Genomic DNA, 23,331 nt, shown 5'->3' with positions numbered 1-23,331 from the left:
TAAAAATAGAAGTCAATAATGGTATAGGCAGTCAATATCCCTGGCTAAGGAGTGAAATATGCAAGAAAATTTGACTGCTTATACTTATAGGACAAGCTGTGGGGGTTATGATTGTGGTATTTTACGACTGGCTGACGTGCGTATACGTTTGCGCGGATATGCCGATCCGGAATCCGGATTTATTCCTAGATCCTGCATCAGAAATATTTTTTGCACAAAACTTCGACAAAAGAGCTAAAGCGCGGGATCCTTTGAAATCAGCATGCTAGCAAAGGGAGAGAGGAGATAATTCAAGACAAAAAGTGGACGAACCCAGTAAAAATAGTTTGTCAGAAGCTAGTACTACTGTAGACGTGTTCTACCTTGATATCCTGCACTATTTACGACTGCGGCTCCTAGTTGTCGTGAAGCATGTCTTCTGCATCTGCCGGTGCCAGTCCTTCTGCCAAAAGAAAACGACATGAGGTGAGCTTGTCCAATGTTGTTTGAAAATACACAAAATTAATAATCAAACACAATCAAACACATGTACATGTATTCATGAGTTCGAGGGAGTACACATATGTACAAGTCATGTAGATTTGAAATATTCTGCTTGTAGCTCGCTAGGGGGGAATTGTGGGTATGGGGTGACTAAATTAGGAGCGTGCTGGAGTTGGACGCTCGTAAAACATCATTCGCCTCATGTGTGTGTGTGTGATGTGTGGCAATGCGGGTCAGTCTTTCATCAATCTTACCTACCCACATGTAGAGCGTAGTAATTCTACATCAGTTGTCAATAGCTTGTTACAGCAAGAAAGAAACGTTCCCACTGTTCTCACCTGTGTAATGACATTGGTCTCAATGTTGTTATTTCGACTGTGTGAGCTTTGGGGGTCTCCTACAAGGCTACATGCATTGGGGTTCACCACACACATTGTATAAACACCCAACAGATACAGTGTGTATCCCCAATTAGGAGTATCCTAAAGCTTACACAGACAGTCGCTCGCACACGCCTTTGACCTATTGACGCTCATCACCAGAGGCGACGATAGCGATGCTACAGCAGACACCATAGCAACTTGTGATGGGATTTCACCATTCACCAGCTTGCAAGGCTGAATATTTGACCGCCACTATTCAGCCTGGTCTAAACCACACAGCTATTTGAAATTTTTTCTGGCCAATGAGTCCCTACTTTTTGGTCTTTTTTCCTTTTTTCCCGCACACGTATCACACCACACACCGGTACTCCGGCATGCACTGGTAACCACCCAGGAGAATGAAAGAAAAGTCAGGAGGAGACTGAGAAAGAGAAGAAAGATATGTGCGACAATATCTTTCTTGCACACACACACACACACACACACATACACACACACATCACACGTCACACACACACACACACGTCACACACACACACACTCATCACACACACACACACACACACACACACACACACACACACACACACACACACACACACAGATGTCCCCACTCCAGTCCGTGTTCAGCGCAATACCGTGACAACCCAACACCCAAAGCACAGCACCACACCCAGGGCCACTGACACCTCAACCCCCTCCCCCTATTACGTATTACCAAGAGTTCATAACCCCCAAGAGTGTGCAACTCCTGATCAGTCCCTGTATGGAAGCCCGCTCGGCGGAATTCCTTCATTGCGTCATTTTTGGTGCAGTGCGATGAGTCACACCGATGAATTCTTCTAAAATTTACAGTCAAACCAGGATGCTTCCCCAGGGTAAACTGCCTAATCTGCGATTCTAGTCTGAGTCTGAGCCTCAAGAAGCAAAAGTGAAACGAAGCACACGATCCTAAAGACAAAACTATTTATTTGTTCGATGCAATGGTGACTCTTCATCGCCTTCTTCTTTCACCAGTGCAGGCAGTCTCTTCAAGAACAATTTCTTCCCCAGGCCATCGGCATATTTCCGGTGCTTTCCTCGACGTATTCTCTCAAGTTCCCGGGAGTCAACCATTTGAAGTCGTCTCCGAAGGAGCATTTTTCGGCTGAGTTGCACAGCTATCAGAATGATTGTCCTCGACGGCAATGCAATATTTTTAACAGCGTCCTCACTTCTTCCTGTCGCGATGTCCATGGATTCTTGGAGAAAGAGTTTGTTTTTGAGAAAGTACAATGTACGATACGTCCGAAATGTCTTGAAAAAAGCTTCGAAAAGTCGAGGCTACAGCCTTGAGTTAGGAGCGGTTCAGGGTATAGTTTCCAGAAATCGCAAAGAACCCAAATTTACCTCGGATGACAAGCTGCGCATGACGTAATGTAGGAATTTCGCCGAGCGCTGGGTCTATGCCCGTTGCACACTCTTGGGGGTTATGAACTCTTGGTATTACTGTAAAAGCCATATATATATATATATATATATATATATAACGAAGTGCTTATTCTAACGAATTAACGAGGATAAATCTGTCGTTAAAATAGAAAACGTTAGACAGAAATCTATACATATTGTTGCTATCGAGCGTTGAGAATGAGTCAGAATCGTTACCTTTGATACACGTAAACTGGTCAATTTTAGGAAATCGTTATATATGCGCCTCGTTAGGATAATGGCTTTAAGTTTTACAGTAGCACCCTAATTTCCCTTACTTGTACATATACCAGCATGACCAACACTATGGCCATGTTGCCTGATGATTGCATTACTAGTACATGTACTAGTATGATCATGGAACAGCCATGTGTGCGCTGTGTTCCTGCTCTGTAGTGATCGCATTGGTTTGCCGTCTTTGTTCAAGTTTCGAATCGTTCTTTTGATGTGATTAAGCTAAATTTGTTGCAACTCTGAGTTTAATGTGCATAATGTAATAGGAAAGAAGGCCACTTGTACGGGCAAGTCAACATGCATATCATCAAACTAAAGTGTTTGGTGAAATAAAATAAAAACACTTTGAAAATAATTGAACACAAAAGCAATGAACATTGATGTTATTGTTTTGACCAGGTGGTGAGTTTCATGCTATGCAATCATCAGGCAGGAACCCAGAGTTGCAGCAAACTAGCTGTGTGCCTTGTTGTTCTGTGTTCTTTTGATGGGTGTGTGCATCGATGTGTGTGTGTGTGTGTGTGTGTGTGTGTGTGTGTGTGTGTGTGTATATTGATGTGCCTTGTGTCAGACGTACTCCTACACCAAGCTTGCCGACTTGAAGGATGGTGATAGCAAAAAGAACTTCTATGGAGTGGTCAAGTGCTTCTTTCCGTCGAAGAAAACTCTGGGTACAGGTATGTTAGCTGCAACGCAGCGGGGCAGCAGCATCCAGGATTTCTTGCAATAGACTATACCGTACATGTAGCAGTGCTACTTCAAGTAGTATTTGTTTTGTTGAGAAGGTGTGTGTATGTGTGTGTTTCATTCTCCTGGGTGGTTACCAACAGCCAGTGTATGCCGGAGTATGACTGTATGTGGTGTGGTGTGTGTTAAAAAAATGAAAAAAATGAAAAAATGAAAAATAGGGATTCACTTGTGTGTGTGTGAGAGGGGTACGTTGTTTGGCTTACTGCGGCTTTCACGCATTCATTCAGTTAGAAATCTGCTGGTGGCCAACCTTGGCTGTCATCAGAATATGGCCAATGTGGATCGAAACTTTAGTTCCTACTTGAAGTAGTTGAATGACTGCGTGAAAGGGGGTCATGATTTTTTAGCCATTATGGATACGCTCTCCTCATGGTGTGAGTGTGCGTGGGTTGTTGTCGCTGCTGTTGAGGCATGGAGTAACCTCTGGCTGGCTGCTTGCTCGCACGTTGAAGCTGTCGTGACAGGGACGGGCACAGGGAAAGTGCAGACCTCAGTTCATCACTCTGAGCCCTGGGCAGTGGGCATGTGGATACCGGTATGCATGTGCTGCTAGATTGTAGATGTACACCATGCAGGCAGCTGACTACCTGCTGTATGTACATATAGGCCTGGCCCACAACAGCTGTAGATCTACGATCAGTCAGTGGATCTGCGCATACTACATGCGCGCTGACCATGTGCACTATGCACTGTGACTTGCACAATTACTATGTGACGTCACCGAGCCCTGTAAGTGTGGTTCCTGAGTGACCCGGGAACCTGACCAGGTCTGCATCTGTGCAAGAGGTCACAGAGTCTGTGCATTTTGCTCAATTGCAATTGCCAGTTTATCTCCCTTCTCTCTGTTTGCTCAAACCTCTTTCTCTATATTTGTACGCTAGATTGGTCTGTTCACTTCATCGTAGTTGATCCCTCTGCTAGTGACGAGGACAACTCTGGTCTGAAAGTGGTATGGTTTGGAAGGGATCAGGCCAGCTTGCCCGTGTTCAAAGCCGTCGGTGATATAGTACGCTGTCACCGGGTGAATGTGAGTCTTCATGCAAGATGCTGACTTGATGATCGTACTCGTCAGCATGTCACCCATCTGCATTCTGGCCTCTCTCTCTCTCTCCCTCCCCCCCCCCCCTCTCTCTCTCTCTCTCTATCTATCTATCTATCTCTCTATCTATCCATCGATCTCTATCTATCTATCTATCTATCTATCTATCTATCTATCTATCTACTCAATGATGCAGACAGCCAGACTGTTTCGGCCAATGAGGCCTCATCAGTGCAACTCCGAGCTTAAAATAGGATTGAACTGTCAGCCATGGCTACGAGAACCACAGACATAGGACAGCTCGATGTACTAGCGCTGAGAGTGCTCAAACTGCTAGAAGCAGCGGGCAAAGCATAAAGCTAACCAGCGCAAGTGCGTCCTATGGAGATCTATCTATCTACTATCTATCTATCTGAGATTCTCTAGGACATCTTGATCCTAGGTAACAGAGCCACAGTAGTTCATGTGTTTTCCTCCGCATTAGGAGCTGATGTAGATGTAGAGGTTAAGGGTTTCCCTCAGAAGCACATGCACACACGATTCATAAAGCTTTTTCCAAAAGAAAATGAATATGCCCTTCATACTATGTTTTTTTGTCCCCGGTTCCTTCAAGATCTCTACATACAAAGGACGGCTACAATGCTGCTCTAAGCATTATATAAACAGCGCTATTGTATGCTTCAGCGGTGAAGAAGATGCCAGTATGGAGCCAACATGGTTTGCTAAGTCTGATCCTGTCGTAACAGACAAGGACAAAGAAACCGTACGTGCTTGTCATGATGTAACCTGCCATTTATCTTCCTCTCCTCGAATCCCCACCTCCTCTCTCTCTCTGATTCTCTATCTATCTCTCTCTCCCTCCCCTCTCTCTCTCTCTCTCTCTCTCTCTCTCTCTCTCTCTCTCTCTCTCTCCCACCCTCTCTTTCTGTCTCTCTCTCCTCGCCTCTTGACATTCTTTCATTGCCTTTTACTTTGCTATCTGCTGGTATTGTGCCAAGGCCTTGCCATGAGGATTGTCTGATCATGGGCATGATATGATCAGGGTGAGCTGCTTTCAGTGCAACCACTAGACCATCACTGAGTGTTCATTCCTGTACACAGCCACTGGCATCACCATGATCACTGTCCCGTTATTATCCTTCACCCGCAAACACACCTACCGCCGCCCTAGTACTTGGTGGCATGCGTTGTGTCCATGGGGTCATGTTTTGATCGGCTTGCTGTCAGCAGATTCATATGCTCTTGCCTACAGCACTCTGTTGGCTGGTGATTGTTTTCACTCTGAGTGACATCAAATCTGACTACTAAGTAGGCCCTGCCTTCCCCCCTCTACATGTATAGTCACTAGTGCCTGCAAAGTACTGCTGTAAAGTTACACATGTACCACGTGTGTTTCACTGCACGCCTGGCCGCTCTCTTGTGTTCTGAGTCTAGACTAACTAAAGTTATTAGCCTAACTTTACCGCTGGACAATATTTGTGTTGCTTTATTTTGACGGCATTGTGCAGCTTGCAGAGTTACGAGGCTGGGCTCTCATGAACGAAGATATCCAGCAGGAGTTATCGGGAACACAATGCCTAACCCTGTCGTCAGTGATGGCCACTGATGTTTCTTTCTGCCTGGACTGTCAGGTAAAGAGCAGACGTTGGACGAGTAGGAGTATTGTGTGCACATGTGTGTGTGCGTGTGTGTGTGTGTGTGCGCGCGCACGCGTGTGTGTGTGTACAACTACGTGTTGCAGTATGTCTCCTTTTTCAACCGTGTTAATTACCGTATGACAGCGCCTTAAAGGCCATGGCCTTATATACGAAACACTGCTGCTTTCCTTGATATTTTGGATGAAAAATGACTCACCCATTACGCCATACCATAAAAGTCAAAGTCCACACAGAAATTTCAATCTAAATCTACTTGTTCACCCTTCCTACTGGTCTGTAAGTTTGTTAGCATAGTACTTATTCCTTCATTTTTACCAAACATACTTCAAATGTCATTTCATTTATGAAGCCCATGGCTTTATAATCGAATATACCGCCATGGATATTAAACTGATCAAGGTTGAGAAGCGCACCCCCCCCCCCCCCTCCCCCCTCTCTCTCTCATTCTGTCTCCCTTCCCTGAATGTCTAAATAATTGTTATTTCTGCAGTCGTGCATAGTTCTGCTATGTTGCTATGTTGAACTTTTATTCAGTCCTGAAACAAGCTCAATAGCTGATCAAAGTAAATAAATTGGTTTCGTTTGTGTTTGTCTTTTCTGGCGCTCAGGTTGCTGAAGTGCACTCGCGTTCGTCACGGCAGGAATCTAGGGCTGTCTTACGCGTTTGGGACGGCACAATGCCAGCCAGGTAGGCTTATGCAGCAACTTATGCTGCAGTCCTGCATGTATGACTGCTGTGTCAATCTTGTTCCCCCGGTCCTTTTCCGCACATACATGTAGTTGTGTGGGTGAAACATTGTGTGCTCCCCCAGCTTTTGTTTTAACAGTTGTGTGGGTTTCGCTGTAAAATTGTAAATGAAATTTAATACTAGTAGTGCAGGTACATTCGTATGCCTGTTAGATCCTAACAAAGTAAGCTCTTCAATACAAGACCACAAATTCAGCAAATGTATTGTTTGTATTTCGAAGTATGTGGATGTGTTTGTGTGTGTAGGGAGGCAGTCAGACTCTTTGAATCAACAAGTGCAGCAAGGTGAGGGTGCCATCCAGTCAGGACTGTAGCTATTCAATTCATGGCATGCCATCATCTACACGTTGCTGTGACTTTGCATGCTCATCTAGCTGTCTAGATACTTTTTGAAAGAGGTTGTGGGAACATGTGCAGTCTCTGTCTCTCTCTCTCTCTCTCTCTCTCTCTCTCTCTCTCTCTCTCTCTCTTCTCTCCCTCTCTCTCTCTCTCTCTCTCTCTCTCTCTCTCTCTCTCTCTCTCTCTCTCTCTCTCTCTCTCTATCTCTCTTCTCTCTCTATCTCTCTCCCTCTCTCTCTCTCTCTCTATCTTTATCTGTCTCTATCTCTCTCTCTCTCTCTCTCTCTCTCTCTCTCTCTCTTCTCTCTCTATCTCTCTCCCTCTCTCTCTCTATCTTTATCTGTCTCTCTCTCTCTCTCTCTCTCTCTCTCTCTCTCTCTCTCTCTCTCTCTCTCTCTCTCTCTCTCTCTCTCTCTCTCTCTCTCTCTCTCTCTCTCTCTCTCTGACAGTGATGTTGATGATGTGTGGCTGGTGAGTGGCTGGTGAGTGGCTACAATGATGTTGTCACGTCGTACGCAGATGTTGCTTTTTGAAGTACTCATCGACTTCCGCCATGCAATGATGCTTGGTGGTGTTCCTACAGAGAAGTCAGCCTGGATGACTCTCACGCGAACCGTAAAATCAACCATCAGGAGTGTTATTGTACGGGTTTTGTTAGTCAGATCTTGTGACTGTTTGTGTACATCTATGTTCACAGGAACAGCGCAGGAAAGCTAATACCGCATGACCTCACGGTGGACGTGGCCCTGTCTGACTCAAATGCTAGGGCCATCGACACCCTGAAGGTATGGAGCACCCAAAGGTCTGGAAGTGCATGATAGTGGATGGGCGAGATGTTGCCAGCTTTGCTAGAGTGAAGCCCTTTTCAGCTCCAGCTTCTTTATTCGACCGCGGGCATTTCCAGTAGAGTGTTGTTGTGCAAGCTGATCTGTTTGTTTCATAAGTTACTGCTATCACAGCTCAAAGGGAAGTTCGGGATAAATTTTAAATTTCTACTTGAGTGAACGGATCAACATTTTTCTGTCATTATTATTGTTGAGTGTTCTAAGGACTCACCAGCTCCATTGCAGCCATTTACACATTTACACATTTACACATTAGGCTACCCAGTCCAACTACTCATACAAGGTCTCTCCGCTGCAAGCGTCATTTCAGTTTCACTGGTGACCCTGAGATGACGCTTGCAGCAGAGAGTGGTTAGGCTAAGTAGGGTATTATTGATGGCATGTTGTTACTACCGATGCCATTACATCCAAGCTCCACTGCGTCCTGCGAGGTTGCACTTTAATAAACAGCTTGGATGAGGTAGGAGAGAACACGCACGCCACAGGTAGAGGTACATATGAGAATGGACAAAGGTCACAAAACCATCTGATCGTGAATGGATCGGATGCGTATGCAGTTGCTGCTCTAATGCCACCAGAAATCACTGGATGACTCAGTTTTACATGTACAGTACCTGTGAAGGCAACCACCTGTCCTAGATGACCATTGAAACCAGGATCACGGGGTGCTCTTTCCAGTCAAATGACCTTGTTAAGGAGACCACCTGGTAACAGAGACCATGTTTTGAAGGTCCCTTGAGCGGTCGTCTTAAGACAGGTTTCACTGGGAGATTTACATTGAAGTGTATTGTGAGAGGGTAGATTCCTGTTTGCTTTGCTTTATTGTGCGTGCTCGCAGGCTGGTGATATTGTTCGCCTGCCCAAGCTGACGGCGCAGCCGGCAACTGCAGACCTGGCCAACACCACCGTCAAACTCAGCATGCAGACCTCGTACAGTCCGACCAACGAGCACAGTTTCCAGGTCTTGAGCGCCAAGCAGTGCTCTGAGCTTGTACAGCGCCTCGACAAGTGTGTCACTCAGCAAAGGTATGATAACTAGGGCTCAAACGGTTAGTCCGATTAACCGGTTGCAGACCGGTTACGACGAATTAGCGGTTAACCGATAAAGATAACGGTTACGCAGTAACTTTTCGGTCAATTTTTCAAGTATCAGGTCGCTGCAAAGTATGCACTTTCGCAGGCTGTCGCACGCCTACGCAATTTCTGGGCTGTCAACTCGGTCATATCTGGTCTCTTGGTGTGAGAGTATGTATGAATGAGCATGCAAGAGAATGTGCATGTGTGCGTTGTACTGAATAGGGTACATTTTTTGAATGAGTATAGTCAAATATACGGTTAAAAAAGAGTCCGCAGGATTGCCGTGGCTTATAGGTTATAACCGGTAAACCGACCGTTAGCTTAGCAGTTAAAGGGGAAGTATACCCTAAAATCAAATTTTCACCAGTTGTAGTCTTCTGGGTGCTGAGTCGAATGGTCTTGGTCCGAGGAAGCTGCGACGCTCCCTTCCTACTTGAATCCCAATCGAACTCGCGCACTTCCACCGAAACTGGGTGACTGCGCCCTACTAGATGGGGATTTGTATGCAAAATGTCACTAAAAGCGCCATTTCGTTCTTATAAAAGCACGGATGACCGCGATTGGCCCATATGTTGTAGTCTTTTGGACGCTGAGTCGACTGGTTTTGGTCCGAAAAGGCTGCGATGCAGCGTTCCTCCTTTATTCCCAATCGAACATGGTTGAACGAGCGGTCACGTGCTCCTGGGTGCCCAAATCACCTGGTCACCACGCCAGCAGGCGACAACTTTCACACCAAGGTTCAACTCGAGTTCAACTCGAGTGACAGGACTGCACCCAAAAAAGGTCAAACAGGCTAGTAAGTTGTACCCTGCAGGCACGGTGACCAGGTGACTGGTGTACGCAGGAGCACGTGACCGCTTGTTCAACCATGTTCGATTGGGAATAAAGGAGGAACGCTGCATCGCAGCCTTTACGGACCAAAACCAGTCGACTCAGCGTCCAAAAGACTACAACATATGGGCCAATGGCGGTCATCCGTGCTTTTATAAGAACGAAATGGCGCTTTTAGTGACATTTTGCATACAAATCCCCATCTAGTAGGGCGCAGTCACCCAGTTTCGGTGGAAGTGAGCAAGCTCGATTGGGAATAAAGGAGGAAGGGAGCGTCTCAGCTTCCTTGGACCAAGACCATTCGACTCAGCACCCCGAAGACTACAACTGGTGAAAATTTGATTTTAGGGTATACTTCCCCTTTAACCGTTAGGGGTAAAACCGTGACCGTTTGAGCCCTAATGATTACTGTGGATTACTAGTAGACTGATGGCATCGTGCCGGACCGGCGGTGTATAACGTCAGTTACTCAAGCAGGTGATGAACACTAGGGCAAGAAAACAGGACGCTCGTGTGGACTATTCTGCTTTGTTCACGTGTGGCTGTAAACTAGACATGATTGTACCGATGCTTTGTGTTCAAACATGTATCTTCTGATTTACTGGAGATGCGCCCAGCCCGTATCATTTGGCTGCAGGGTGAGGACTCTTTCGCATATTCACGCTGCCACTTGTGTTCATCGTTGCACGAGGCATTGCAGAGAAGGCCAGTTTTTTGCATCATTTTGGGCATGAAGAGCGAATTGGAATGGGATTATTTTATATGCCTGCGCCTGGAGTATAGGATTCATTTGTCGCATGTGTTTGCTTTTTGCTTCACTGTATGTTGCCAGCCTGCTGCGTGTTCGCTCGATGGAGTCATCCAAAACAAGTAAGCACCGCCAGAGTATTTGGCACCTTTATCTTGTGCTTTCTGTAGCATTTTGGCATTGTCTTCCATTCAGGAGGTACTGTGACATGTCCAGAGTGTGTGCAAGCAGGATCAAAGTCAGGTTTCTTTTTCTAGCCTACTACAGTGATAGTCAGACCTCGCTTCTCCGGATCCCTCGCCATCCGGAAGAAAATCGTTGGTTACTGATTTACAGTGTATGTCATGCATACATACAGTATGTGTGTTCGATTATCCGGTTCCCTCGCCTATCCGGATATTTTTGTGGGAAATAGACATATGCGGTTATGCGAGGTCTGACTGTGGTATTGTCTCGATTAGTATGATCATCCGTGTGTGTGTACGTGTGTGTGTGCACGTGTGTGTGCGCACATGTGTGTGTGTGTGTGTGTGTGTGTGTGTGTGTGTGTGTGTGCGTGTGTGTGTACGTATGTGTGTGTGTACGTATGTGTGTGTGCGCACGTGTGTGTGTGTGTGTGTGTGTGTGTGCGCGCGCGCGCGTATTGAACAATAGTCGCTGGCAATCCATGGCTCGACTTCACCAAGATTTCCTCGATCCAGCAAGCGCAGGTACTGTACGATTATGTGTTTTAATGGCGTATCTGCATTGTGAGGTCTCTCCTGTTTAATTAATTTAATTGCCTTTAATAACACGGTGAAACCTTTAATAACACGGTGAAACCTTTAATAACACGGTGAAACCTTTAATAACACGATGAAAATGTTTCGCTATGATGGGCACCTACATTGTATGTAATTATAAAGTTCAGGGAGGGGGGGGGGGGCACAAGCATGCACACAGCGCTCAATAACCCAGGGGTCCGAGCTGGAGCAAGAAGCAAAAAAAAACAACGGTTCTAGGCATTCTATTCTTGCAACTCTGAGTTTCATGCATGGTGCGCAATCTTCAGGCAAGTACTTTTTTATCCACTCGTTTGAGGGAAAGATGCAAGTACCTTTTGCTTGTTTTATTGTGAAGTACACTCGGTGCGTTGTGCGTGATGTTGAAGACTTGGTGGCTGTCTTGAATGCGACCAGCTGTCTGGGCACTTGAATCACTTTGATGGTTCTTAGTGATGAAATCAGGTGATAGCGTATAGTACTCCTTGCCGCTTGCGTCGCTGCAGAGGACAACACCAAATAGGACCGCCACGAAGTGTGAGCAAGACCCAGAATCCCAAGTGCACAATATATGCACACCATCACTCAACAGCCCACCAAGAGTTCCATTTCCAAGGACATACCTTGTAGATAGGTCAGAGGTAGAGTAAGATAGAAGAGATAACAGATAGGAAGCAGTGCCGGAGCGAGAGGACGAATGTAACAAAGACAGGGACTTACATGTATATTCATAACAACAGCCAATCAGAGCACACATACTGTACTCACTGTACATACTGTACTCACTGTACATACTGTACTCACTGTACATACTGTACTCACTGTACATACTGTACTCACTGTACATACTGTACTCACTGTACATACTGTACTCACTGTACATACTGTACTCACTGTACATACTGTACTCACTGTACATACTGTACTCACTGTACATACTGTACTCACTGTACATACTGTACTCACTGTACATACTGTACTCACTGTACATACTGTACTCACTGTACGTACTGTACTCACTGTACATACTGTACTCACTAGTCACATTAGACGGCGGGACAAGGGGAGAAGTAACGGTAGGAAGCTAGTTTCATAATTGAGCGCCTCATGGCGGCGGGATAACAGAATGTAAGAATGGTAGAAGATACTAGTAGATTGCATTACAGTTTGAGAATAAAGCGCCAGATTGTTGCAGTATCATAGCAGTTGTATAATGTTGTAAGTGCGTAAGCCAGCTATGTAGGTATGTGAAGTCATAATGATGTAGTGAGTTACCGTACTGTGGTGCTGGCGCGACTCATCAGTTTGCCCATCGCTTGTCAGCTGGTGTCAACCCCTCGCCTGCCAGGCTTGTCACGATTGCTGTGCCACGTCGTCGACCTTGAGTCACGACAGCCCCCCCCCCCCCCCCCCCCCTGTCGTCGTCTCAGGTTTGCACACGTCCTCGTGTCCACGGTCGGTGAAGACGTACACCATTCTCATACTGAGATCAGCATCGGTGATGGGGTCCTTATGTTTCACGGCCCTCGGCTTTCCCTCGCACTTCAGTTTCTTCTAGACGCCACCAAATAGTATTTTATTATTATTATTATTATTATTATTACAGTGTTAGATCTTGCAAATACGGAATCGTTAAACAGGTCAAATCCGCGATCCTCAAGATACCTGTTGAGGGAAGCACGGAATCTGTTTCGTTGGTAGGTACCACACGCTCATGCACTCTTTTGTGCCTTTTAGCACTCGATCATTCCATATCTCTTCGACTTCTTCATCCATTACTGGATCGAAACGACGTTTCGGACTTGGAGAAGACATGATCAAAACTTGGAGACTGCACTGACGCAAATTTAGCAAAAAAAGATAGTGAATCGATAGAGCACAGGAGAAGCACGTTGAACATTTGACTCACCACTCCCTGCTCAATGATGCACGGTGTTTCAGAGAATCTACCCCTCATTTGCTGAGCTTAACAGAGGTGATGAAACTTGTGCTCCACGATTTGTAATGCTTTCAGAGCCCAAACATCACCATGATGTCAAATTTACAGACACACTCAGTTTCCCATTCGAAGAAGACCTTGTGAACTCCAGACATCAGCGTGTTGCACTTGAAGATGTAGAACAAGCATTTTAAGGACCCTTGGTCAGGGGTGAGCTCCCGAATCATTGTCTATTGAGCAGGGTGTGGTGCTTTCTTGCAGGTCTTCCAGGTCAAAGATTCGATGGGTGTGCTCTAGATGGCAACCGCCGTGAGTCAGGAGTTCATCAATTATCAGGTCACGTCAACAGAAAGACTTCCGCAGAGATATTCAATGTTACCTTGTGGATTATTTTATTCTTGTTGTTATTATTATTGTACAGGCACCCGCAAAGTTCCGAGTGCGCTGTACGGTGGCTGATTACCTTCCTCCGAATATTGTAGACATGGTTGTCTTGGAGTGTGCAGACTGCCGGTGTCAGTAAGTACTCTCTCTCTCTCTGTCCGCCCTGTTGCTGTGTGTGTGTGTGGGGTGGGGGCATGAGCGTTCGCATGAGTTCATGAGTGCAGGAGTTCATGAATGTGTGTGTGTGCATGCCTTGGGTTGCACTTGCCTGCTGCGAACCGGTATGATGACCTGATCCCTGCTTCTCAATCGCATTATCAGTTCTCTCTAGTTCTCTCTAGGGTATATGCCGGATCATGACTTCTACAACTTTGGAGACCTAACAGTTACATGGTTGAAACAGCTAGATTGTGTTTTCTGTATTCGTGGATGTGTTGCTTGCACTCAAGGTAGTCTTCTCCGAATCATATTCCCGGTCTTGTCACCAGACTGTTCATCTTGGAATGCCATGCAGTCTGGAGCTTTTCCAGTTGTGAGGCTTGAGTCTGTTTGCATTTATCTTCTGCCGGCCCCAGCTTTTCCTGTCCACCGCCACCACCACTACCGCCTCGTACCAGTAGAGGTTCAAGCACAGCAGGTGAGGCCCAGCACTTGTACATTGCCACTGTGGGCAGGTTTGTGATTGGTATGAAACGGATGCATGGTTCTGGGTGGCCTCGGCACCTGTTGTTGTTGTTGTTGTTGTTGTTGTTGTTGTTGTTGTTGTTGTTGTTGTTGTTGTTGTTGTTGTTGTTGTTGTTGTTGTTGTTGTTGTTGTTGTTGTTGTTGTTGTTTGTTTTTGTGTACATGCTCTGGGTTGAATGGCATGGCTTTGCGTGGGCTAGTTGCGCTGTCCGGGAAGATAGACGATTCTACAAGTAGACTGTGTGTTTTGTATGCTAAAGCCACTTTGTGCCACACATCTGCCAAGGCAATAATTATACACGCTTCAGATCATACCGACGGCGCCAGGGTTTTGTGTGTGTGCGTGCACGGGGGCGGGCGTGTGTGTGCGTGTGTGTGTGTGTGTGTGTATGTATTGACCAGAGATGAAACAACACTGCTGACTTTCCTGCATTTCTACTTACCTTTTCAGACGTTGTTGACACTACTCCGGTGGCTGTTGATTCAAGTGCTTCACCCACGTGTGGCAGTCATGGTAGTAGAAGCATCTCTGCACCGGCAGGCACGGGCAGTGATAGTCCAGTAGCAGCAAGCGGCGACTCGTCGGCGTCCACTGAACGCATGATGTCTAGCGGACTGCTCAGCCATTGTGGACTATGGTTGGACGCCAAGCGCAAGCAGTATTACTGCCCTCACTGCTCACCCAGGAGTGAAGACAACGGTACGGTAATGTGCATTGACGCTACACTCCCTTATGTACCCATTAATGTGCCACAGTGTGTCGGATAGAATGATACTCCAGCAGGCAAGGGGTGTTTCAGATGCTGCATTCAATATGCCACAATAGCCGATCTTGGCCTTGTGGAGACAGTATGCTGCATTCAGTATGCCACAATAGCCGTGGATCTTGGCCTTGTGGAGACAGTATGCTGCGGCTGCAAGCATCTTTTTTCTCTTGATGAGCTGTCACACCAAGGCTTGACTGAACTAGGCGAGCATAGATTTCCTATCTTAGTACTATGTATTGCGCACTGTTTGGCCAGGTGATGTCTGGCCAGGGATGTACTATGTATTGCGCACTGTCTGGCCAGGGATGTACTATGCTACCTCGGCGGCCAGCGCTAATTCCGTACATCTGGGTCTGTGTTGTTTGCCTGTTTTTAGTTGCCCTTCGTTTCATCTTCAAGTTCGCTCTGTTGCTAAGGGATGCCAGCGGTTTGTTAGTGGCCAGGTGCATGGGGCCGGATGCGGTGAGTTTCCGTTTGCTGCATTATTTGCTCATGAAGCTCGATCTTCTGAGGCCAACACATTGCCGTTCAATAATGCTTGATGGAATTCAACCTCCTGGGTGTACACAGTCCACTGTGTTTGCAGCGAACGCATAGTCTGAACGCTAGCCTGCATGTACATAAGCACTACTTTAATGTGCAACTGTTGCCATGTGCTTCATTAAAAAAAGAAGGCTTCGCCCAGTCTAGTGAGTCTGGTGAGTGTTGTGACTACTACAACATCAGTGAGGGTTGATTTGTGGTGTGGGGTGGGGTTTTTTTGTGGACCCCAAAAACCAGGCAGCACGATTGTATGTCTGCTGCTCTGTCTGCTGCTCAACACTGGTACGACAGAGCTATCGTATCTGTGTTTTGTGTTGTTTTCCACCTGCATGCTGCATTGCATCCAGGAGTACTTCTTCAACCTGCAGCCCTGCGATTTGCACCTGTCCACGGCCACGCGGGAAACTATTGAGAGTTGCATGCGCGCATTGGTGGGAGATGAAGACAAGAATGCGGCGGAGGCCGGTAGGAGCTGCCACCACGCATTGGTGGAATGCTGTCTCAAGTCGTACCACGCCCTCCAAGGTTGGTTAGCCATTGAGTGTGTTAGGCATGGGAACACTACTAAGTCTTATGAAAGGCTGCTGCCATGCCCATAGTCATAAGGACCCATAGTGCAAAGACAGCCTACATGTGTGTGCACTGTGGAGGGTATGCGAATGACTGTTTGCATTATTTGGCATCTTGTTTCTATTTAGATTTACAGTGGAGTTGACGTAAGCGGTGTCATGTTGTGACCATTATTAATTTTATGTGACTGTGATCCCAGCTGAGGATTTGGCCAAGATGACCCGCGCCGTGTCATATCGTATAACGGAGACATCCTACGAAGAAGATCAAGCAGCTAGGTAGGTTGCTCTGAGTCAGAGAGAAGTCAAACTTCCCATGTAGAGCCATTGATGTAAGGTGTCACTGCACTTGAGAAATATCCGTTTGGCAGTGCCATGGTATTAGTTTGTTATCGGGCCAAAGTGCTCATATGTGTGCAGATCCGTGTTTATCCGAGATATAATCGTGCTGATTTTACTGCAGCTAGTTCCAGAGCCTGTGTTATTTTACATGTCATCACTGTTGTTTGTTAATAGGTGATGTGTGGTTTTTATGCTTTTTTTGTTTGTTTGCTTTGCATGCTTGCTTTAGTTGACCTTTAGTTGACCTTGAGTTTGTCTCGTTTTTTAGGGTTTAGGGTTCATTGCCGCTCACGGAGTACATGAGGGTGTATACATCATAATTATAACACACTGCTTCACTTCTCCTGTATTCAAGATAATACTCCTCATATCTTAGTAATCTTTTGCAAGTTCAGACCTACTCTATGGTAGTATGGAACACTTCTACCACACGTTTTTAATGAAAATAGCGAGTCATTCTTTCAAGTAAGAAACTGCTGAGAAGGAAAGTATCTGATGAATGTTTGTAATTTTGCTGGAAGTAGAGGTGAACGTACCAGTCAAGCAGCTTATTTCGTTCATCTCTCGGAATGATAATGCTCTCCATGCAGTGTGGGGTGACCTGCACTCACTGCATGATGTAACTGATCGAAGCAACCTGTGTTGTTTCTCGTGTTTCCCCGCGAAGTAGTCTCTGCGTTCATCTGGCTGTTGGCACATTGCCTGGCCTCGGTGTCTGTGCTCAATTGCTGCGGTGATCGCAAGACCACGTCTTGCATAGCAACGGATGGGCACGCCACACTTGAGATCCTGACTTTCTGTCATTACATATTGGTGTCAGATAGCTCTGGCCCGAATGTTCAAACCATCTCAGCTCTTCATCAATCACTCGAGTACAGGTTGTGATCAACTTGATACGAGCTCTCTTAGAGAAGCTGGGCCGAGGCCCTTCAATGCACGGAGCAGCTTCTTGCGATGTAAGAGGCTTGTTATGGCCAAATCGGTCTTGAGGGAGTCCTCGGGCAAATCCAGCAGAAGACCTCCGTCGATCTGTTCGTCCAGAAATACCTGACAGTACTCTGCCATGTTCAGTGCTTTGAGCAGCGCCTGGATTTGCTGGATGCTCAGTCCTGTGGCGTCCATGTCCTCCTGCTTCTGCTGCGGCTGCTGTACTGGTGCTGTCTGCGTCGGTGTCGGTGCAGTAGTGTTGGCGTTTGTCAGCGCACTCAGTGCCGAGGTGTAGGTGAACTTGTCATCACTCCAGCTCGGCAGTCTGCCCATGTGCTTGCGGTCCCCTGTCTTCTGGTACTGGTCCATATCTCGCAGTATACTCTCAGTCACCGGCATCTTGGCCTGGACCTGGTGGCGCCAGAATAGCGCGCGCCGCTCCGATTCGTCCATGGACTTGCGAATGTGCTGCGTCTGCGCTTCCAGCCGCTGGCACTTGGCCTGCCACTTGTTGCACCACTCCTGGAGGCGAATGGCCTCAGCGGTCTTCTCCTGCAGTTGCTCTATCAGCTCCAGCGCTCTCTGTGGCTGTCTGCTGACGTCCTCGTCCATCTCCGGTGACGATGCTTCTTCCCTCAAGTTCGACTGGCTGCCAAAGCGGCGGATGGAGCCAACTCGAATGCGCTCCTTGTCTCGCTCGCTGAGCAGTGCCATCGTGCTGAGCGTTGTACTGTCATCAAACACGTCGCTAGATCTTGCGGAGCTGCTCGCACTATTCCAACCCTCCGGCGCACTAATGCTCATGGTCAGCGCTGACCCTGCGAGCTGTCCTTCGCCGCCAGCTGAATCATCAGCGGTGGCGATTGGCTCCGGTGCTGGTTCATCATCGGTCGTTATCGATATCTCTGGCGGAGGTACATTTGTAACGGTAGGTGATGCGAGAAGACACACCTCGATATCACATTCCAGTGGTAGGTAAATAAGCTCTTTGTTCACTGTGGCTAGGACGCTAGTCTCGACCTGTCGCTTGTCCAGTCTGAACTTGTTGTGACCGGACGACTTGCTCTGACCCGGCACGGTATTCACCTGCAGAACGCGCACGGGAAGTTTGAACTTGTCCAGGACCTCCAGCATGCTATAGCGCTTAGTGTCGATGTGTGTGCTGAACTTTCCCGGCGTGGACAGCGGCAGTGTGAGTTTCTCGCCGAATTGATTCTTCAGCACGATGCAGCGTTTGTCACCGCTGCCAGACTGGGAATTCCCCGCCACGGTGAGCATTTCCAAGATGTCATCCTCGTAGATTGTGTCATCGTCACCGCTATCCACAGCCGCTGTAACTCGTACCTACACCAACACACATGTGCACACACACACACACACACACACACACACACACACACACACACACACGCACGCACATACACATGCACATACACACACACACGTACACGTGCGGACAACGTCTAAGGTGTGATGTAATTGTGCATTGCGCTAGTTTCATGCAACAGCACGGGAGTGAAGTGTGGTTGCACTCGTTACGTCCCTGCCTTTGTCTTGTCCCTTTAGCCAATGAAACGAACAGCAAAGCACCGCAGTCCACATACCACCGGACCATTACACTGTACATGCCAGGGATGAACTTGACTTCATTCAGTTCAACTGCATGATAATGTGTGATCGCAGCCAGTTTTACTTGTACAGCTGTACTATGTTGATTAGTTTTGCCCTGGCTTTCCTGACAGAGTGCATCAGATACCCAAATGCACTTCACAACTTCCTCCAAGGTACTTGTAATAACAAGAGTATAAATATAAGAACGACATACAAATTGAAATGTGGCGTGTTTCTTCAAGAAGGCACAGCTACGACCTTGGAAAGTACAGCATTTGTGCATACCAACCGTGCTTGAAAGTGTCATGTTACATATGTTACATCACAGCACCAGGCAAACAGCACTACATCGCTGTTGTACAGTTTCTTACCTTTTGAGGCATGTTGGGGTCGACAATCATGTCCAGGAATGTGTCGTAAATCACTTTGTCTAGGCGAGGGTTTTCAGGCAACAGTTCAAACTTGCTGTCACCATGAACTGCGGGTAGGGTGACGTCGCGGTCCAGGTGATCTGTTGCACGAATTACCTGCACAGCGACGGGAACATGTACACCAGGTTGTACATGATCATTGTGCATGTTCTTACATCCTACATCCTACATAGTACATGGCTTCAAGTAGCACACACTCGTACTCCTGCACCACAGCGCAGCATCAGTCGAGCAGCATGCATGCAGTGCTTTAGGCACTGTTCAGCCGAAAATTCAATTGGCTCAGGATCATGTTGGCCATACTTAGTCGTTGGTTCTGCGCCCATGCATGTGTATGCACCGCACTATAATGGCATCATCAACAGGGCATCTACCGGTGAGCAAGCAAGTACAATGACCTTCATTATGGGTCAAAGCCTGAAAATTTGGTTGAACATTTTTAGTCAGTTAGTATTAATTTTGTAGTAAAGTGACCGTTCGGGAGATAGAGACTTTTTTGTGTAAGGAGCTGTGTTGGAGTTCACAGACAATTCAAAAAGTTGATTGCTGTTCTAGTCTAGTCGAATACAGATCAATGAAAGCCCTGTATGATTGCATTGTCTGTACTTATGACAATCATATCGTTACATGTCCAGGTTCACACAAAAGCTAGGGGTGGGGTATGTCATGATAATTGACTTGAAGTTTCTGTTGCATGCGAGAGAGCCTCAGAGAGGCTTCTCTTCAATTGCTTGATCATTTCTAAAGTACATTCGTACATTCGTACAGATTACGGTATTCCAACTACATGTACTATGTCATGTACAGTGAGCAGGGTCATCGGCGTGTTCCAACACTTTGATCGGTGTGCTGGTTAGAAGACCAGGTAGCCAATGCCAGCCATGCATCAAGGTGCGCGTAGCTACAAGGCATCACTAAGTCAGGGTCACCGGCATGTTGTCAAATATAACTACTGTACTAAACCGCATGGCTACCATGGCAATGGGTACACCCCATGCGGGTCTGAATCTTCTATTTTCGTGTCCGGCGGTCATTGGCATTGCCCAATGGCATGCTACTGATGGTTTTTTCTTTCTTTTTCTGATGTGCACTGAACGAAACTGAGGAGGGGATGGGTCCCTACAAAGCACACTGACTACTACTAGTCACTACTGTGGGTTTCCCAGCTGGGTCCAGGGTCGTCCTCTTCCATTCTGATCATTTCTAATACGGCTGGACTCCCGTTCACCCCATGCCCAGCCATGCAACCGGTTGGTTGCCTTTGGTAACAGCTGGGCTGCAGAGGTGGGAAGTACGTAACAGTACAAACATGTTGCCTGATGATTGCGAAAGCATGAAACTTGAAGTAGCTGCAAACAAGCCTTGATTGCCCTTGGCCTTGTTGTTCTGTACCAAGTGTACTGTACCTGTACAGTGTACACTGTACAGGTACAGTCACGGGTGATTTCGATTACACATTCGGGCCCCGGGGTTTTATAACTCTCGAATGAACGGATTGCGGCCACGTAAACGAACGACTACACGTAAAAATCGTAAAAGGGGATCACGTGGGATCCCGTGCACCCTCGTGCGCGCGCGCGTGGACCTAGCATGGCGTTTGCGTCGAGTGCATCAATTCTGGGTTTAGAATTAGCAATTCCGCCCTCTCTTCAGAATTGACGGAATTGGATTCCGCCGATTCTGACGACGGAATCCACCATAACTAGTTTCTAGAATTGACCGAAATGATTGTGTGTAATCGACTGCGCCCCATTGTCTGTGTACCCAGTTACAGTCGAGTCACACTTGTTCTGTGTTTGTAAGCTGTGACAAAAACTACAATCAGTGAATCAAGCACCACCGGAGTATGAAACCAGACACGATTTTCCATCGCGCACATATCTGTACGAGCACCATACTTTCTGTGTGTATGTACTGCGAACATGATGTGGCCAATCATAGTGTATAATAGTAGGCTATAATTAATATGTGTAGAATTGACCGAAATGATTGTGTGTAATCGACTGCGCCCCATTGTCTGTGTACCCAGTTACAGTCGAGTCACACTTGTTCTGTGTTTGTAAGCTGTGACAAAAACTACAATCAGTGAATCAAGCACCACCGGAGTATGAAACCAGACACGATTTTTCCATCGCGCACATATCTGTACGAGCACCATACTTTCTGTGCGTATGTACTGCGAACATGATGTGGCCAATCATAGTGTATAATAGTAGATCTACTGTATGTAGGCTATAATTAATATGTTTGCATCGACGTATTGCGAGATAGTCATTGCATATTCGTGCAATACTACTGTATTCACTCCGTCTTTACCTGCAAATCTCTAACGGTGTGCAGCGTGATCACCTCTCCGTTGCTTATCGACTCCTCTTCGTCGGCTGAGCCGTGGCTGTAGCCACGGGTCACAGTCACCGTGCATGGCAACTCGTTCTTGGCCACGAAGTCCGAGAGCTTGAACGACACCGACTGTGGCATAGCGACCACGTGCTGACTCCTTCAGCCGCCGAGCGCGTCCGAGATTCTTGCCAGTTGAGTGGCAAATGGCCGGCACGGCACCGTCAGGCACACGTCCACTTGCAATGGGACGAGTCGATACAGCAGCAGCCTCGTTCGCTTACCACCTTAGCACCAGTGACTGCGGGCACTCCGTGGGGCTGTTTCCTTCAGCCTTCACCACACACCGTGACCCTCATAGGTCTACACCGATACGATTCTTCAATCTTATGCCTCAGCCTCAGTGTCTGGATAATACTACATCGATCGAAGCAGGCAACGACGTTACGTAAAGTTAACGATGTAAGAAAGAAGTAAAGCTGGCCTATGCCTTTGTAGAGTGTAGGCTATGACCTGACCCGTGACTATCGATCCCTAAGTCTAAGTAACCTGTTGCAAACAGCGTGGCCAAAAACCCTGACTTTGACTGAAACGTCCGTTCGCTGCAAGCCTACAATTATTTTGGAGCGCCTGGTCTACCCGCTCTTCTGGAATGGCGGACAGTCGACCGACATGTCAACTGCTTCGCGTGTGACAGTCAAGACAAGAGTCACCGAGGGCGAGTAGTGTGAGGGTGGACCTGCAGGTGCTGAGTGGACAGGCAGATTCCTTCCTTATTTGAGCGTGCTGCTAGTGCTACCCTTGCCTCCTATGCTCCATGTCGAATCCCCGCTGTGAGCGCAGATGGATGATGTGGGATAGGGCCGCCTTCTACTTACAGTTAGTTCTAGCTAATCTAGGCCCGGGGTCCGGACTCTGGAGAGCCTGGCCGCCTGGCCAGTTATCGTCGATCACTGAGCCGGATCGGAGTACTGTCTGTTACACTTACATCTTAGATCTACGAGATTTCAGCAATTATTATTTTGACTGTTTCCTGCAGGTCGCTAGCGCTGGTAATGATTTACCAGTGGCAGCGCAGTCGAGTCGAGTGCTTTCGGCCGGGTGTAGATCTACGAGCGGAAGCAGTGTAGTTATGTATGCCCCGCACGGCCGCAGCAGCGCAGCCCAGGATCAGGACCGTCACACTTGTTTCCGCCCTGCAGTGCAGGAAGATCTGATCAGACAGACTCAGTTACTGAGTACAACATATTCTAAGTAACAGTATTTTAAAAGTAATAGTTAGTTTACTAGTACATGTTGAGTCACCTTCACCACTTACTAGTACATGTACATGTACATGGATTGGTTGTTGGAAAGTGTGTGACAAGACTCAGAGGACTACAGGAGTAAAGTCGTCAATCGATGTCTGCGGGAGTGCTGTAGCCGGTAGAG

General features: G+C 47.1%; 2 protein-coding genes across 2 annotated transcripts; one reads left to right on the top strand and one right to left on the bottom strand.

Annotated features, from left to right (window-relative positions):
- The first annotated feature begins 281 nt into the window (after positions 1-281).
- On the top strand, positions 282-17,103 carry LOC135815318 (protection of telomeres protein 1-like). Its single transcript, XM_065328594.1, has 17 exons — positions 282-465; positions 3,142-3,247; positions 4,202-4,347; positions 4,973-5,122; positions 5,868-5,990; positions 6,626-6,705; positions 7,012-7,050; positions 7,802-7,889; positions 8,788-8,975; positions 10,690-10,727; positions 11,260-11,315; positions 13,727-13,824; positions 14,265-14,326; positions 14,825-15,073; positions 15,517-15,602; positions 16,031-16,208; positions 16,453-17,103. The coding sequence occupies exons 1-17, from the start codon at positions 412-414 to the stop codon at positions 16,533-16,535; spliced, it is 1,824 nt and encodes a 607-aa protein (XP_065184666.1). The 5' UTR covers positions 282-411; the 3' UTR covers positions 16,536-17,103.
- LOC135815319 (uncharacterized) lies at positions 17,008-22,793 on the bottom strand. The gene is made up of 3 exons (XM_065328595.1): positions 21,880-22,793; positions 19,504-19,659; positions 17,008-18,865 (listed from the first exon to the last, which is right to left on the bottom strand). Exons 1-3 carry the CDS (start codon positions 22,039-22,041, stop codon positions 17,480-17,482), a joined length of 1,704 nt encoding a protein of 567 aa, XP_065184667.1. The 5' UTR covers positions 22,042-22,793; the 3' UTR covers positions 17,008-17,479.
- Between the last annotated feature and the right edge of the window lie 538 nt (positions 22,794-23,331).

The sequence above is a fragment of the Sycon ciliatum genome, chromosome 4 (assembly GCF_964019385.1).
Source record: "Sycon ciliatum chromosome 4, ocSycCili1.1, whole genome shotgun sequence".
In the NCBI taxonomy this organism is placed as follows: domain Eukaryota; kingdom Metazoa; phylum Porifera; class Calcarea; order Leucosolenida; family Sycettidae; genus Sycon; species Sycon ciliatum.
This window is presented reverse-complemented; position numbering and strand designations above follow the sequence as displayed.

Bases quoted from the DNA above. Each gene is read 5' to 3' on its own strand.
- LOC135815318 (XM_065328594.1), top strand. From the start codon at position 412: ATGTCTTCTGCATCTGCCGGTGCCAGTCCTTCTGCCAAAAGAAAACGA. The intron at 5,991-6,625 runs GTAAAGAGCAGA...TCTGGCGCTCAG, and splicing joins CTTTCTGCCTGGACTGTCAG to GTTGCTGAAGTGCACTCGCG. The intron at 7,890-8,787 runs GTATGGAGCACC...GCGTGCTCGCAG, and splicing joins GGGCCATCGACACCCTGAAG to GCTGGTGATATTGTTCGCCT.
- LOC135815319 (XM_065328595.1), bottom strand. From the start codon at position 22,041: ATGCCACAGTCGGTGTCGTTCAAGCTCTCGGACTTCGTGGCCAAGAAC. The intron at 19,660-21,879 runs GTAAAGACGGAG...GTCGCTGTGCAG, and splicing joins ACACCGTTAGAGATTTGCAG to GTAATTCGTGCAACAGATCA. The intron at 18,866-19,503 runs GTAAGAAACTGT...GTGTTGGTGTAG, and splicing joins ACCCCAACATGCCTCAAAAG to GTACGAGTTACAGCGGCTGT.